Source organism: Penicillium solitum (assembly GCF_028829755.1).
Source record: "Penicillium solitum strain IBT 25940 chromosome Unknown utg000001l_segment0_segment0, whole genome shotgun sequence".
In the NCBI taxonomy this organism is placed as follows: Eukaryota; Fungi; Ascomycota; class Eurotiomycetes; order Eurotiales; family Aspergillaceae; genus Penicillium; species Penicillium solitum.
In genome coordinates, this window is record NW_027072121.1 from 3,212,237 (window position 1) to 3,227,428 (window position 15,192).

The window sequence follows — 15,192 nt, forward strand, 5'->3', positions numbered from 1 at the left end:
CGTCGGGCCAAAAGGGGTTTAGCGTTCATGTGACCGGTATCATAGTAATGCGCCTGTAATATTACCATACCTGTTACCATACCGCCATTGATGTCACTGTTCTACTCAGGCTCCTGCGTTGTACTCGAATTTACTTTTCATTTCGAACTAACAAACCATTCTCACCTGCAATCATGAATGTAAGGGGCATACTAAACCCATGAATATGGCCATTTTACTCACACGATGTGTCTCAGATCGTCGAGTGGGCTTTCGGAAAGCGCATGACCCCCGCGGAGCGTCTGCGTAAACACCAGCGTGCCTTGGACCGAACACAGCGAGAGCTTGACCGAGAGAGAGTGAAGCTAGAGAACCAAGAGAAGAAGCTGGTACAAGATATCAAGAAGAGCGCCAAAAATGGACAAGTTGGAGCCTGCAAGATCCAGGCCAAGGACCTTGTTCGAACACGGAGGTCGGTTTCTCTTGATTGTTTACTGATCGCAGCAGCATTGGCTAATTGGATAGCGACAACAGATACATTCAAAAGTTCTACCAAATGCGCACGCAATTACAGGCTATTTCTCTCCGCATCCAGGTACGCGCAAGCTGTCCTCCGCTACCCCTCTTAGTTTTACGATGCGCTGACTGTTGCTGCTTCTAAGACCGTCCGAAGCAATGAGCAGATGATGCAGTCGATGAAAGGAGCCACAATGCTTCTGGGTAGTATGAACAGACAGATGAATCTCCCAGCACTGCAACGAATCGCGATGGAATTTGAACGAGAAAATGACGTTATGGACCAACGGCAAGAGATGATGGATGATGCGATCGACGAGGCTACAGGAATGGAAGGAGAGGAAGAGGAAGGAGAAGATATCTTGAAGGAGGTTTTGGATGAAATAGGTGTTGACCTGAACCAGGCGGTTTGTTCCCCCGGCCCCCAAATATCGGAAGGTGGGCCTTGCAGACTAACATATTCTATCTACAGCTTGGTGACACACCCGAACACATACAGAAAGCACCAGTGAACGAAACTCGCGTTGCGCAGGCCATTGGAGGGGGAGGTAATACGAGTGATGATGACCTCCAAGCAAGACTGGACAGCCTTCGGCGATGATTACGACTTTCTCCCTTATATGCCATTGATGACAGAGGTGATAATGCGACCTGCTGTGTTGAGTTCTAATTGAGTTTACCCGCCTTGCTGTTATTATTAGCATACTTTCCAAGATATTCCTGCAACCTACATACCAATCCATTTCCTTTTAACTCCTCGCATCTCCCTCAACACGTTAAGGGCGTCCAGCTGCGAACTAAATAGTTTTACATAGGACCACATTATACCTAGGTATCTATACGGCCAGCGACAAGAAAATATTCATATAGCAAAATCATTAAGTATTATCAAATTCCATTCATCTAATACTCTGATTGTATTTGAGCCACCATCCTCGACATATAAAATTAGAAGCCTTAAGGTGATGCCTCTTGGAGAGGGGGAACTTTCTCATATCCACTGTCATCAGATTTATCAGAATATGTAGAATAATAAGCAGAGCTAGAAGAACCAGAAGATGAGCCAGAGGAGTCAGAAGAATTGTATCCCGGGCTTTGGAGGATGGGGAATGACATATCTTGGTCCACTGATATACTTGGCCATGGGAAACCCCTTCGACCATCTGCACGGTTTTTATCGTGAAATTTCTTGACAAAGGGTCTTTTTAAAGGGCGACCAGATTCGAGTTCTTCAGCGGACCAGCGAGAAAACCAAGGAAATGTCGATAACTCTTCTAACGACGGCCGCTCGGACTTTTCTCTAGACAATGTGGTTTGTAATACATCTCTGCAGTCCTGTGAGAGTGATTCACTGATTGTTGCATCCTCGTTGATTATCCTCTTGCGTCTGCGTTTGACCACTGGATAGAACGGGTCATTGTAAGGGCCATTATACATAGCATGCCAGTCCAAACTTTTCGGCACTGGTTTAGGCTCATCCCAGGGCCAGAAGCCATGCAAAAACCCGTAAACGATCGTTGAATATTTCCATAGGCAAATTTGCCGCTGGTCAACAGTTAGGTAAATACTTTCGATACCGACATCATCGTGGGATGGATCCCTCCAACTGTCGTACTTCTCCAATTCGATAGCTCGCTCGGGCATCATCTGGTACTCTTGATAGGGGATAAAGTGGTCTATGTCGAATGTGTACGCGTTATTAAGTGAGAACTGGAGAATCCCAAGATCGATTAGTTGGACATTGAGGTTTTGGTCCATGAGATAATTTGTCACTGAGATATCAGCATGGTAGACCTTCATATCAGCTAATTCTATCATAGCTTGGAGAAGCTGGGAAGCAATTTTACTCCCTTCTATTTCCCCAAGTTGAGGTTCTTTGGTTTCGGACATGAGATATCTGCCATCAAAAGCTGGAAACGGGGGATATCTCTTTCGGATGCGCGGCGGTATGGGTCCCTTGGACTTGATCCTGTCAAAGTGACTTTCATCAATAATTGAAATGGCTTCATAGCTAGGATCAACACAGGGAGCCATGAGAATTGCTGTTAGCATACCGTGAGTGTAAACGGAGTTGAGTCGCGGGAACCTTTTGCTCTCGTCGAGATAGATCAGAAGGAGTGCTTCTTCCGGCATATATCGTGTCTCCCCACTAGGCTCACGAAATGGCGCCATCTGAGAATCCACACCTGACAATCTGTCCATCCACTGTGTTGTGTGGACTTGAGATTTGATTGCGTATTGTTCAAGGTCTTCCAGGGAGGCACCAGCAGCGCCTTTCTCGCGAGCAATAAATGTGGCACCAAATGCTGTAATCAGTTAGCAATGTATCCATACAAAGGAAATTAGAGCAAGGGGAGAGGATGGTCTTACTTCCTGCGCCAATGAACCCATATATCTGCACTCGCTTGAGAAGGTCTGGACAAAGGCATACCGCCTTGGCCGTGGTCTTCCCCTCAGAACTCAAACGGATGAAATCGTCATAAGAACTGCAGGCATGCCTTTGAAATACCTCACTGTCGCATCGGTGCCCTGAATCGTCCCGGCAATTACACCTCGAGAATTCCTCGTTATTCCGTTTGGCAAATGCCAACCCTAGCCGATCACGAAGAACCTGACTTACCTGGGGATAACTTCGAGACAATTCGCTTGAGGGGTTTAAGAGCTCTTCGGCATTGTAAGAGAAGCTACCACTGTAGTCCTTATTTTCGAATTCGCGGCCCTGCGGCAACTGATGGTTTAAGGTATGATTCCCCTTGATGGCGCCCAAATCTCTCCCTAGGAGGTAATCAAAAGCGTAAGGGTCCCGTGGGTTAAAGCCCATCTGTTCAGGCATGGTATTTGGTTAAATTAGGATAGAGAAAAGTGGTGTGTTGAGTTTACGAGGAAAGCTCCAGGAGCGAAGAAGGTCACTTATGTACAGCGTTCAAAGAAGATTCTATGTATTGTTCTCAGAATAGAGACTACGAAGTTCGAATGAAAGGAATCCCTCGAAACAATTTCCTTATGAATATGTCAAAGAGTTATTTTTTTTTTAGAACAATGAACAAAGAGCCCAGAGTTACCAAGAGCAGAATTATCCAAATTGCTCAGGTATTATATCAGATGATACTTATAGATCTATAAATAAAATAATTTCACCCGGGCGACTCCCAAGGTTGAGATCCCGAGGTCAGTCATGCGGCTGAAAATAACCTTGGAACCTTGGAAGTTGAGGTCGTTTACGGGCACATAACTCTCTTATTGGTTACTTAGGTTCTTGGGTAGAGGGATATCCTATGTTGAAAGTATGCAGTCTTTTTACCTCTACAAGTATCAACTTGCCTGCTATATCTATACCCTCTTAGTACATCTAATTGATCATTTACAGTAGTATCCAATTGATACTTTATAGGTATATGCTCTATGATGTTGAACTAGTTTTTTTCCCCCAAGTACAAAAGCCACATAACGGTAGTACCAAAATCTTCCCATAAGCAGTAAAATTGTGGACGCCCGCGGGCGGGGAATCCGATTATGGAAAGAAGGCTTTGGTAGGTAAGGTGGTAAGGCAATAGATATCCCATGAGAGAGTTATGTTCGTCCAATAACTAACCGCCCGCAGTCGTTGATGCGCCCCGATCAGAGCATTAATGTCAGCCGCATTGCACCCGGGTAAAAAACTAGAAGCTAGGATATCCATGGATGAAAGTCAAGTATAGCAAATAATAAATTGCATAAATACTAGCCGCTTTTCTCCTCAAAGAATCATATTCTCATATTCTTTCACAAATAGCTGGATTTCCTAAGAAACAGAAATATCCTTCCTGAACAATGTCTGCCATTAACACCGACAATGCGATGCAAACCTCAAAAGACATCCCAAACCCAAACCCATTGCCTCCGGTCGTTCATTTGCAATATATCCAGAGATATTCTGGCTCCCAATCAGCGAGTCCAGTTTATGAGGGCTTCGCCTTTTTCAAGGCTATGCCCAAACAAAGTGCAACCTGGACTTGTGTGAAACGGACAGTCATGAATCTGAATCAAGATGAATACATCGAGATGATTCAGAAGAGGGCAGACCGGAAGCCCCCACTGCAGCAATACCGGAACCTATCCTCCGATACCTTGCGCGCTCATATAAATCAACTGATTGACGAGCAAAAGAACAATAATCCACTTGCCGAGTGGAGCTGTGTCTACATCAAAGAACACACCAAGGTATCCAAGGCCCGACACACTCGTCGCAGTGATCATGAAACAGTCTCCATGGATGTCATCATCATGCAAAGGCCCATGAAGACCCAAGCATTTTCCAGAACCTTGATGGGTGGTTCAGCGGCTATTGGGAAACCTCTTCCATCGGATACAAACAACCCACTTATGTGGTCTCATCACAGAGACCATCATCCGATGCCCAATCAAAATGGGAATATTTTGCGGCCTATACTGCACGATTTGCCTCCCCATTTGGCTCCAGCAATGAGCCATTTTGCACGATTGGTTTCAACCCGGGCTGCCCACGAGGATCCAAATGGCCAGCAGTTTGAAGCCACGCATCCACACGATGAGACAAGCCATCCTGCAGGATCGCGGGACCAGCTGCGTGAATCTGCTCGGTCAACTGCAACTGTCAACAATAGACCAACAAGCCCAGCCTTCAGTGCCACAAACAGCAGCGACATGAGCCTTGAGGATAGTTCAGATAGTTCATCGGAAAGCAACAGCGACCCAGATGATGCATCCATGCTTTCTGACGAATCCGACGACACAACTGCAACAGACGACCTAGAAAGCATGGAAACTGAGACTGAGGCTGAGTGTCAAAAGCCACAGCCAAACCAGGCCTCTTTCCGACAGCATAATGCCAGTCCTTATCGTCGCGAGTCGAGTTATGGGCCTCATTCTCGTCGAAAATCTCAAAGCCGTAGCCTTGATAGAAGAAATGAGAGGAATTATGACCTCCGCGACCAATTTGAGGTACCTCCAGTCAAGGTTCTCGGCTCTAGACGGGCTGAAGGGGCTCGGTCAGGTTCTGTGCCTGGTAAAAGATATCGAACGCAGCTGATGAACGACAATGAGGTCCGAAGCCGAATGCTTGATCGCCGTGAAGAAAGTCTTGGACACCGGGAGAAATGGCTGAAAAGAACCCGTTCTGGAGTGCGTCAGTTTGATCGTCGTCAACCAGTGAGGGATTCACCAGCAGTGTGTCGCTGTACCTGTCGCTGCGCTATCAAAGAGAAGAAGGAACCCATAGACTGAGACATTCTTTTACTTTGAATATTTTTTGGTTATGTGTGCTGGTTTCTCTTACCGTCACAAGCACTGTTTGCAATTGCACCGTTAGTTTGGAATAGTCATTTATATAATTTATATAAACAGAATGGATGTGTTTTCAGAGTTGACTCCGTCGATCTAAGATCACTCTAATGGAATTGTTGGAGCATAACTACACCAATATCAACGATAACATCAGTTTCCAATCTCCGACGCTGCCCACCTTTCTCGGGGCATATTGTAGTCCCTTGATTGATCAGGGAAGAGGATCATATGTTTCCTTGACACTCTACACTCTACTGGTCTGCCTCGTGCTTATTGTCCGAAAGCGGCGGTCACATAAGTGCTAGGATGGGCCTATAATACTTTGTGTAAATCGTCAGCTCTAGAAATAATAGCGCTCACAACCCAGCTGGAGGTGCCGGTGAGCACTGGAATGGAAAGTGTATTGTTTTTATAGATCCACCTACCCAGCTCAATGGTGGGTATTCCAAATTACATGTACTTCAGTTGACTGTCAGACACTAACTCCACAAGAAACCCATCCTACACGTCAGTATGGCCGAGTGGTTAAGGCGCTAGACTTGGACATCAATTCGAGGTATCTAGTTCACTCGTGATCCTAGTCGAACCCTAGCGCTGACGTTCGAGTTCTTTTTTTTGCTTCAATTCACGCAGTTTATGACGATAGATTGAATGATATAGCATACAAAAAATGTCGGGCTTATCGTCTTAACGTATAGTATACATACCGTTAGTGACAGTGGACTCCCCTGTAGTATAATATGAGTAACTATATTATAGCTACTGAATGCACCAATCTCTAGAAATCCAAGTCCAGTTCCGATAGTCAATTCTTAATACTTGAATTATCTGTAATATAACTCTGTCTCAACATACGACATACGACGACTTATCTGTTTTGATTTTATAGCTACATAGAAATAGAGTAATTTGACAGAAATATTGGTACATGATCCGAAGTATTGGGCGATATTTGGTACCGCATATACCGCGCCCAGCTGACACCGGGTCTAGATGAGCTTTGGCTAATAACTAAGCGTCTTAGTTTTTGACGGGGCTTTCAAACAGTGGTATGATTTAGGGGGTTACTACAGGTCCTTTAAGTCACCAACCGCATATTCGACTACCTTATATTAGCTAACTAACTAGCACATTAGATACATAGATAGCTCAGATCATTCACTGCCCACTCGGAACAAAGCTGATTCCTTATTTGCGCTTTCTTGCGGCATCAACCCTTGGTTACAAGCAGACAAAGTCTTCTGCAGTGTCAAGTCGTGCCCAGAGGAAGGTATATGGGCCTACTTTAAACAGGTGGCACGTTGTTTGATCTAGCTGATGGAGCTTGTTGATATGGCGGAGAAAATAGATTGGACGACTAATGTTAAAAACCGATACGAATGGGAGTCCAAACATATGATGCCCGGTCAATTGAGGAACCACGTACTTTGCACAAAGTAGATGCCCCCGGTGAGCCCCGAGGGAGACCAATAATGTCATCATGGACACCTAATAATTCAGGCAACAGATCGGCGTACCCCTCCATTTACACCAATTTACTTTCCTTCCAGTCTTCTTCCTCTTCCATAGCTATCAACATCCCTCAAACTTCTTCTTTCTCTTCAAACCTCCCACCTTATTTATCAACATGCCTCGCCAATTCTTCGTCGGTGGTAACTTCAAGATGTATGTTATTCGAGCTTCGCTACCCCGCGGTCTAAAGCCCCTCAATCCTTTTACCTATGCCTACTCGTTTCATGAAAGACCGCGCAATTGACAATATAAAGGAACGGTGTTGCTCAGAGCATCACCGACATCGTGAAGAACCTCAATGCCGCCAAGCTCGACAACAGCACCGAGGTCGTCATCTCTCCCCCCACCATCTACCTCGCTCTGACCCGCGAGCTTGCCGACCCCAAGATCGGTGTTGCTGCCCAGAACGTCTACGACAAGCCCAACGGTGCTTTCACCGGAGAGATCAGCGTTGAGCAGCTCCGCGATACCAAGATTAACTGGGCTGTCATCGGCCACAGCGAGCGCCGAGTGATCCTCAAGGAGACTGATGAGGTATGCATACCCGCAGTCACCCCAAACCCCTAACTCTCCGCAACCACTACAGCCAAATGAAGCACAAACTAAAACTAGCAACCACTCGATAGTTCATTGCCCGCAAGACCAAGGCCGCCATTGAGGGTGGTGTTTCTGTCATCTTCTGCATCGGAGAGACCCTTGAGGTACGTCATTACTACCCGGTTTTCCCATTTTCGTCCCGATAGTGGGTCATCGGGTCAAGACCGGCTATATGTTTTCTGAATGCATCCCGCTCACACCCGATTTCTTATGCAGGAGCGTGAGGCCAACAAGACCATCGAGGTCGTCACCCGCCAGCTTAACGCTGCCGCCAAGGAGCTGAGCGCAGAGCAGTGGGAGAAGGTCGTCATTGCCTACGAGCCCGTCTGGTACGAACTTACCCCATTGCTTCTATATCAAAACATTTCCAGGATATCTCTGACATCTATCTTTAGGGCTATCGGCACTGGAAAGGTCGCCACCACCGAGCAGGCTCAGGAGGTCCACGCCGCTATCCGCAAGTGGCTCGGCGAGTCCATCTCCGCCCAGGCCCAGGAGGATGTTCGCATCATCTACGGTGGCTCCGTCAGCGAGAAGAACTGCCGTGAGCTCGCTACTCAGCCCGATGTTGACGGTTTCTTGGTTGGCGGTGCCAGCTTGAAGCCTGCCTGTAAGTTCTTAGCAGCCCATCTACTGAAATTATCCACCAAATTGGTACTAATCAAGATCTGCAGTCGTCGACATCATCAACGCCCGCATCTAAGGGGTTTCCGAAAGAAACTAATACCCCCAGAGTGCCCCAATCATCAGAGTAAATAGCTCTGTGATGTAGGCGTCAGATAGAAGACAAAAGCTTGGAATGTCAAGTATATGATCATGAATCTATGTACAATTCTGAAGTATATTTCGATAACACATAATCGTTGCTACCCCAGCGGAGCAATTATTTCCCTGGCTAAACAGACCGTCCAATGTTATGCGCCTAGACAACACAAGTAGTAGAGTAGTCTTAAATAGCACGTAACCTATGAAGAGTACAACACCGAGACCCCAACGCCACGCCAATACGACATACCAGGACCCCCGCCTCCACTCTGGGCCGAGCCGCTGCCCGAAGCCGAAGAAACAGATGGTGATAATGAGAACGAACCCGGACCCAGCCCGACGCCCGCACTCACCAAAAGCTCCTTAACCCGACCTTCCCAGAGAAGCCGCACATTCCAAGACTGATCAATCCGCAACTTAATGACAGAGTCACTCGTCTCAGCCTCGCCGTGAGCGCCGGAGCCCAGGGAACCCTCGGGACAGGCCGGGTCCTCTAGGAGCGGGGAAGCCGGTGAGCCAGGCAGGGAAACGCCGAAGTCATGCATGCGCATTTTGCGACGGGCCCATTCTAGATCGTCATCACTGGAGGTGCTGGATTTATTGGTTTGACGCCATAGCTCGCAGCCAGCGACCATTTCGCTTTCCCAGCTGTAGACGTTAAAGCCGAAGCGAGAGCTGAAGGCGAGGTTGGGCGAGGCGCGGAGGGAGTAGGTTGTAGATAGAGAGCCCACAATCGGGGCTAATGTTAGTGTTAGGGTGTAGGGGAAGGTTGAGATGGGTGTTCGGGTGTGGGAAGGTGATGATGATGATTGCGGGACCTCGGTGGCTGCGGGTAATGTGGTGAATCGCAGGCCGGTTGACATGCCGATCAGTGATGAGATCGGGGAATAGTATGCCTCTGCGCCTGCGGAAAGGAGTGACAATGGTGGCGGGACGTCCTCGCGAGTGTATCTAGGATCGGGGCCGAAGTTCCAGAGTCCGCGCCAACCGAATAGGGCGTTGTCTGTACTGAAGAGGTATTCATTGCTGTACTTGCCCGTGTCGTGGGATAGCTGGGTGAGAACTGAGGCCTGTGGCGCGGATTTGGATTGCGGCGGTCCTTGGGTTGAGCAGACTGCTAGTGATAGTTGCATATTGGTAGAGATTCTGCGTAGAAAGAGCGCGTATAGAGTGGAGGGAGGTGGAAGATGGAGAGAAGCATGGAGTAGAGTAGCTTTCCGCTTTGCTTCACTTTCTTTGTTATTTTCTCCATCTTTGGGATTTGGTGGTTCTGGGCGACTTCCATCTTTGAGCCCCGGAATGCTCACGCCGTCTAATAGCGAGTCGCACCCCCAGGTCTGGATCGGGGCCGCGGGGGCCTGCACTTGGCGATATCCCGGGCATATCTTTCGAAGCGGGATTGACGCACTTCCACTTGGTAGATTGTTGAATGGCACGGTACTGAATAGATATGACACAGATCCATCGAGCAATCCGACGGTGCCGAGTGTGTAACTGGTCGCAAAATGGGGAGTGGACAATGACGAAAGGTGAACGCGCAATCGCTCGGGGGTCGAAAAATCCAGGATCGCTGCACAAAGTATGTTAGATCAACAATCTCCCTATCCCATATAAAGGCTTTCCGGCATAAATCAATCACATACATTGAGCGGTGGTGTTGAGTGACGAGTACGAGTTGTCGCGATTCCAGTGGGTCGCCTCGGCGAAGGATAGCTGGATGTAGTCCATAAAGTCCAGCATTGTCCGGACTAAGCCCTTGCAGGCGACAGTATGACTAGCACCGTAAAATTAAAGAAAGAACACTTGATGCAAGCGCAATTGAAGTGAACTGACCCTGAGAGATCACAGCTGATTGCCCCATTCAGGTTAGCGTTGGATAAGCCCGGCGGTAGGTTAATCCGGTTATCAGCGAAGAAAAAATGTCTGTGGGGGAAACATCCAACCTTCTGTCTGAATTCATTGAACCACCAATTCTAAAATCATAATTCAACATGCCTCGTTCAAAGCGTGCGCGCGTCGTCCACGAGTCGAAGACTGCCAAGAAAGATCACAAGGAGCAGACCCGCCGGCTATTCTCCAACATCCGGGAATGTATCGAGGAATATGATCACCTTTTTGTCTTTGCGGTCGATAACATGCGGAACACCTATTTGAAGGATGTGCGCACTGAGTTCGCCGACAGCCGGTAAGAATCACTACTCCAACCGGGATTTGCTTGAGATATTGAATCGGAAAAAGCGCTTGAATACCAGCGGCGGACCTGATATCAAATATTGATATATGCAAATCCTTCAACCAAGATCAATCGTCTAACAATATCATTCTAGAGTCTTCTTCGGTAAGACCAAGGTCATGGGCAAGGCCCTTGGCACTGATGTCGAAAGCGAAGCCGCTCCCAACGTGCGCAAACTCACTCCTTTCCTCGCCGGCGCCGTCGGCTTGCTCTTCACCTCCCGCACCCCGGAATCAGTCATCGATTACTTCGAGAGCTTCCGTCCCCAGGACTTCGCCCGCGCTGGAACCGAAGCCACGCGCTCTTTCACCATCCCCAACGGCCTGGTCACCGCTCGGGCCGGCGAGATCCCCGCTGATCAGGATGAGCCTGTCAGCCACACCATTGAGCCCGCGCTCCGCAAGCTCGGCGTCCCCACCCGTCTGGTGAAGGGCAAGGTCATGCTTGAGTTGACTGAGGGTCAGGAGGGTTACCCCGTATGCCAAGAGGGAGAGACTCTGGACTCACGACAGACTACGTTGTTGAAGATGTTCGGTATCACCTCGTCCGAGTTCAAGGTCGATCTCAAGGCCTACTGGACGCGGAGTACTGAGGAGGTCAAGATCCTCGAGACTGAGGGTGGAATGGATGTTGATGCATAGATGGGATCTTTATATTTTTCCGTTTTTTATTTCTTCTCTTTCCCATTCGGCTTCCGTGTGGCCGAAAAAAGAACTCTGCTGGGCATCTTATGGAGTTTGGTGAGGGCGCTTTCTTTGCAAATATATTGAAGACTTGTGTGTTTTATCTCTCTTTCTCTCATCCTTATATGGAGGGGTTTCCCTCCTGCTGGATTATGAGCCTATGATAAGATTCGGATACCAGGTCGAAAAAGTCTACAAATTTACCTCGTTCTTGGATATTAATCAACCGTAGTGCAGAACCGCTAGTTGTATTGTCTAGACCTTCATCTATCTAGCAAGATACTTGCCTTCAGTCATTTCATATGATTCTTACCTGGTCGTACCTGATGGTTTACCAGATTCCATTTCGCGCGGAAGAGGACCGACTAAAATACAAATACTTACCCCTGCAGAGAAAACGAGATCTCATTAAGACAAAGGGGGAGAAAAGGGAAAAAAAAAAAAGAAAAAGCATTGGAACACAAGGGAAGAAAGAAAACACCAAGGAAAAGAAAAATAGATAGAACGGGGAATACAAGCACAATTCATGAGTCTCCGTCTGCTGGGGAGTTTAGGTGGACCAAGCAGGGGATGTAGAGAATCACCACGTTGACATCGAGTTCTGATGTTGATATCGTGGCATGAGGTGGAAAAAACATTGACGGTTGTGATCGTTATAGCGCACTGAATTGCACATGGGCCAATTCATGATTTACCCCCTTACCCTTGAGAAAGAGTGATAAAAACTGGGTAGATCAGTGATACCCTCAAGCAAAACCAGACTTCATAAGAAAGAGGTAAGACCTGGGGGATAAGTGAAGGCCTAGTACCTTCTCCTGGAACGGGGATCATCGTATCCAGGTTCGTCCTCGCGGTTTCGCTTGCGTCCATAATCCTCCCGGCCGCCATCACGACCACCATCGCGGCCACCATCACGGCTGCCGCCGCCATACCTGTCACCACCACGTTCACGATCCCGGTCCCGGAATCGGTCTCCGTTTCGGTCTCCCATACCTCGGTCTCCCATGCGGTCACGATCACGGTCTCTGTAACGGTCGTCACGGTCATAGTCGCGGCGGTCACGGTCAGCATAGCTATCCCGAGGCCGCACAGGCTCCGAATTGCTGCCAGTTGCACCACGGTCGAATCTACCACCGGCGCCACCACCGCGGTCACCACGATCACCGCCGAAGCTACCACCTCTGAAACCTCCACTGCGTCCACCTCCAGGGCCGGAGGGCGCGTTAGGGGGCGCCTGTCCACCGAAGCCGCCACGGTTGCCCTGGTATCCGATACCACCGCGAGGACCACCGAAGCGATCACCCCCACCGCGGAAACCTCCACCACGGAAGCCACCACCTCCGCCTCTGCCACCGAATCCTCCGCGGAATCCACCTCCATACCCACCCGGTCCAGATGGTGCGTTGAAAGGTCCACCGCGGGAGGGCGGCAAGGCCTTGGTGTATCCGCGCCCTCCGAGACCGCCACCAAAGCGACGGGGCTTCCACCCCTTGGTGGTACGGCCACGCTCGACATCTACCACGGCTGGTCGTCCTTTGATTCTGAGGGTCTCTGTTTCTTTGTAGGCCGCTGATATTGGGGAAAGAACTGGCGTCAGCAACATTTCTTACCGCAAAACGGAATAGACAAGTGGGATTAGTGCCAAGTAAATTGGCATGGTGGTGATACCTCTCATGTCCTTCTCGCGCTCGAACACAACGAATGCATAGCCTCGGTGGGGTTTCTTTTTCTTGTCTGAGACTGAGACTGTGTCTTTGACAATGGTAATCTGTCACCACTATGTTAGCGGTGGTCATCTCCACAAATAATAAGGAGAATAAGACATACTCTTTCAATAGGGCCGAATCGGCCAAACTCTCGTTCCAGGTCGGCCTCTTTGGCTTCATAACTGAGACGTCCAACAAAGAGAGTCCTGAATGGGTCACCTCGAGCTTGGGGATCTTTGTCCGGATTGTCTGTAGGACATAGCTCGGTTAGCCTGTTGAAATACAAAGATAAATGCGAAAAGAAGGTTAAGCGTACAGTTTTGCAGTCCCTCCGCTATCTGCTTCTCTAACTGCTCTTTCTTCTCAGTTTTCTCTCGCAATTTGCGCTGTACCCAGCTTTCAGTTGCATTGTATGGAACTTCATCGGCGAAAGTTTTAGCATCGGCAAGGAACTGGGCAACTCCAGAGATGGTGCTCTTTTGGCAGTCATCTGGTGCGCGATCGCCTGGAGGCAGATATCGAAGGGGTGGGCGGGGCTGGAATAGCGCCAAAAGTGGCGGGGGTAGCTTATCTGTCATACTGAGTTGTGCACCCAATGGAGACAAAGTCAGGACGCGAAGTAAAGATAATGCGTGGAAGGTAAGTGAACCTTCAGGAGTGAGAGCTTCGCGTCGCAATTCTGGTCTTAGCGTCGAATGATCGAAGTCACTGCACACGCCATTGGTGCACATGACTCACCGCCCTGAAAAATCACGTGCACCAGAAAATGCCCGGAAGAGCCATCGCGACTCGTAAACTACCACGATAACTATTAACGACTAGAACGATGCCGTTGCGCGGAATTAGAACGTCTACGGCGGCCAGGGTATGTGAAATCCAAATCCTTGATATTCAATTACCGAACTGACCTAGGTGATCTGCTTAGAACGGCGCCGGTGCCTTCATCCTACAATGCAAACGCCTTGACTTCCATTACTGCAACTGGGCGGGCAGCTCAAAGGGCATGGTGTAGGTGTATCCTCAATGGTGTAAACTGCCTTTCCAGAAACATCCGTACTGACATTGAACGTCCCAGTGCTTTCTTGGAGAAAACCCTCCCCGCCTTCGCCCGCGAAAACCCTCAGATTGAGATCCGTGTCTCCCCCCGACCCCAGAAGCACCCTCTGATTAAGGGCCTATACATCAATGGCCGTGAAAAGCCTGTATGTGTACGGAACTTGGAACCCCACGAAATCCTGAAGAAGGCAAACCTCCTCAAGGAAGCCAGTGGAGAGAAGTTGAAGCGGGTCAAGAAGCCGGTTACAAGTTTGAATGAGAGTGTGCGTGGTATCTGGTCACCATACCACGGTGATCTTCGGGGTGTCTAGATGGAGGAGTTCTATTTTTTTTTACGGTTCTTGTTCTCTTTGCGGTGGTGATTATCAGGTATCCCCACCGCAACCTACTGTACTATTGACCTGGGTTCTGTTTTATTTCTTCATTCTTGTCTATTTGCTACATGGAAGCCAATGGTGTTTTGAGGCCCATATTTTATGCATACCAAGCTCGAGCCTACATCAATTTGAAGACGACAAGTGTGCAATGATCAACTTGTACTCAAGATTAACCACCTTTATCTATATTCAAGTGTCTCACTCTTTGATTTTGTATCAAAGGCTATACGCTAGGCGAAATGCACCACACAGAAGGAGCGTTATCTATTAGGTCGGTTAGAGTGGCGTATTGCCAGTAATCTCCATAGATCTTCAATAGCACACTAGACCGATCATTATCGGAGAATCACCTCTTAACAAAAAGTGGCTTAAAGAGGTGGTATATACCTATATCATTAACGTTAAAGCTACAATTTTTTCTCTTATACCTAACATAATAGCTGGTGGCTCAGGAGCTTAACCTAGTG

At 48.4% G+C, this 15,192-nt stretch overlaps 8 protein-coding genes across 8 annotated transcripts; 5 read left to right on the forward strand and 3 right to left on the reverse strand.

Moving 5' to 3' along the window:
• Positions 1 to 173: 173 nt before the first annotated feature.
• N7455_001233 (ESCRT-III subunit protein DID4) lies at positions 174 to 1,096 on the forward strand (the record flags this gene model as incomplete). Its single annotated transcript, XM_040951075.2, has 5 exons — positions 174 to 179; positions 237 to 451; positions 514 to 574; positions 642 to 902; positions 968 to 1,096. 5 exons carry the CDS (start codon positions 174 to 176, stop codon positions 1,094 to 1,096), a joined length of 672 nt encoding a protein of 223 aa, XP_040818221.1.
• Positions 1,097 to 1,452: 356 nt separating this feature from the next.
• N7455_001234 (Protein kinase domain-containing protein) lies at positions 1,453 to 3,328 on the reverse strand (the record flags this gene model as incomplete). The annotated part of the gene is made up of 2 exons (XM_040951086.2): positions 1,453 to 2,801; positions 2,866 to 3,328. The coding sequence occupies 2 exons, from the start codon at positions 3,326 to 3,328 to the stop codon at positions 1,453 to 1,455; spliced, it is 1,812 nt and encodes a 603-aa protein (XP_040818055.2).
• A 977-nt stretch (positions 3,329 to 4,305) lies between these two features.
• N7455_001235 (uncharacterized protein) lies at positions 4,306 to 5,736 on the forward strand (the record flags this gene model as incomplete). Its single annotated transcript, XM_040951742.2, has 1 exon — positions 4,306 to 5,736. The coding sequence occupies one exon, from the start codon at positions 4,306 to 4,308 to the stop codon at positions 5,734 to 5,736; it is 1,431 nt and encodes a 476-aa protein (XP_040818646.2).
• Positions 5,737 to 7,175: 1,439 nt separating this feature from the next.
• On the forward strand, positions 7,176 to 8,809 carry N7455_001236 (triose-phosphate isomerase TPI1; the record flags this gene model as incomplete). The annotated part of the gene is made up of 7 exons (XM_040951334.2): positions 7,176 to 7,245; positions 7,347 to 7,461; positions 7,563 to 7,842; positions 7,935 to 8,009; positions 8,122 to 8,234; positions 8,301 to 8,515; positions 8,580 to 8,809. 7 exons carry the CDS (start codon positions 7,176 to 7,178, stop codon positions 8,606 to 8,608), a joined length of 897 nt encoding a protein of 298 aa, XP_040818248.2. The 3' UTR covers positions 8,609 to 8,809.
• A 61-nt stretch (positions 8,810 to 8,870) lies between these two features.
• Positions 8,871 to 10,410, reverse strand: N7455_001237 (mitochondrial distribution and morphology protein 10; the record flags this gene model as incomplete). The annotated part of the gene is made up of 2 exons (XM_040951755.2): positions 8,871 to 10,240; positions 10,314 to 10,410. The coding sequence occupies 2 exons, from the start codon at positions 10,408 to 10,410 to the stop codon at positions 8,871 to 8,873; spliced, it is 1,467 nt and encodes a 488-aa protein (XP_040817760.2).
• A 192-nt stretch (positions 10,411 to 10,602) lies between these two features.
• N7455_001238 (ribosome assembly factor MRT4) lies at positions 10,603 to 11,789 on the forward strand. Its single transcript, XM_040951998.2, has 2 exons — positions 10,603 to 10,855; positions 10,998 to 11,789. Exons 1-2 carry the CDS (start codon positions 10,662 to 10,664, stop codon positions 11,542 to 11,544), a joined length of 741 nt encoding a protein of 246 aa, XP_040818643.2. The 5' UTR covers positions 10,603 to 10,661; the 3' UTR covers positions 11,545 to 11,789.
• Positions 11,790 to 12,388: 599 nt separating this feature from the next.
• Positions 12,389 to 14,023, reverse strand: N7455_001239 (U1 small nuclear ribonucleoprotein 70 kDa; the record flags this gene model as incomplete). Its single annotated transcript, XM_040951184.2, has 4 exons — positions 12,389 to 13,173; positions 13,255 to 13,354; positions 13,414 to 13,541; positions 13,609 to 14,023. The coding sequence occupies 4 exons, from the start codon at positions 14,021 to 14,023 to the stop codon at positions 12,389 to 12,391; spliced, it is 1,428 nt and encodes a 475-aa protein (XP_040817818.2).
• A 71-nt stretch (positions 14,024 to 14,094) lies between these two features.
• On the forward strand, positions 14,095 to 14,881 carry N7455_001240 (mitochondrial 54S ribosomal protein mL43). The gene is made up of 3 exons (XM_040951063.2): positions 14,095 to 14,157; positions 14,218 to 14,300; positions 14,368 to 14,881. Exons 1-3 carry the CDS (start codon positions 14,119 to 14,121, stop codon positions 14,657 to 14,659), a joined length of 414 nt encoding a protein of 137 aa, XP_040817513.1. The 5' UTR covers positions 14,095 to 14,118; the 3' UTR covers positions 14,660 to 14,881.
• The last annotated feature ends 311 nt before the right edge of the window (positions 14,882 to 15,192 follow it).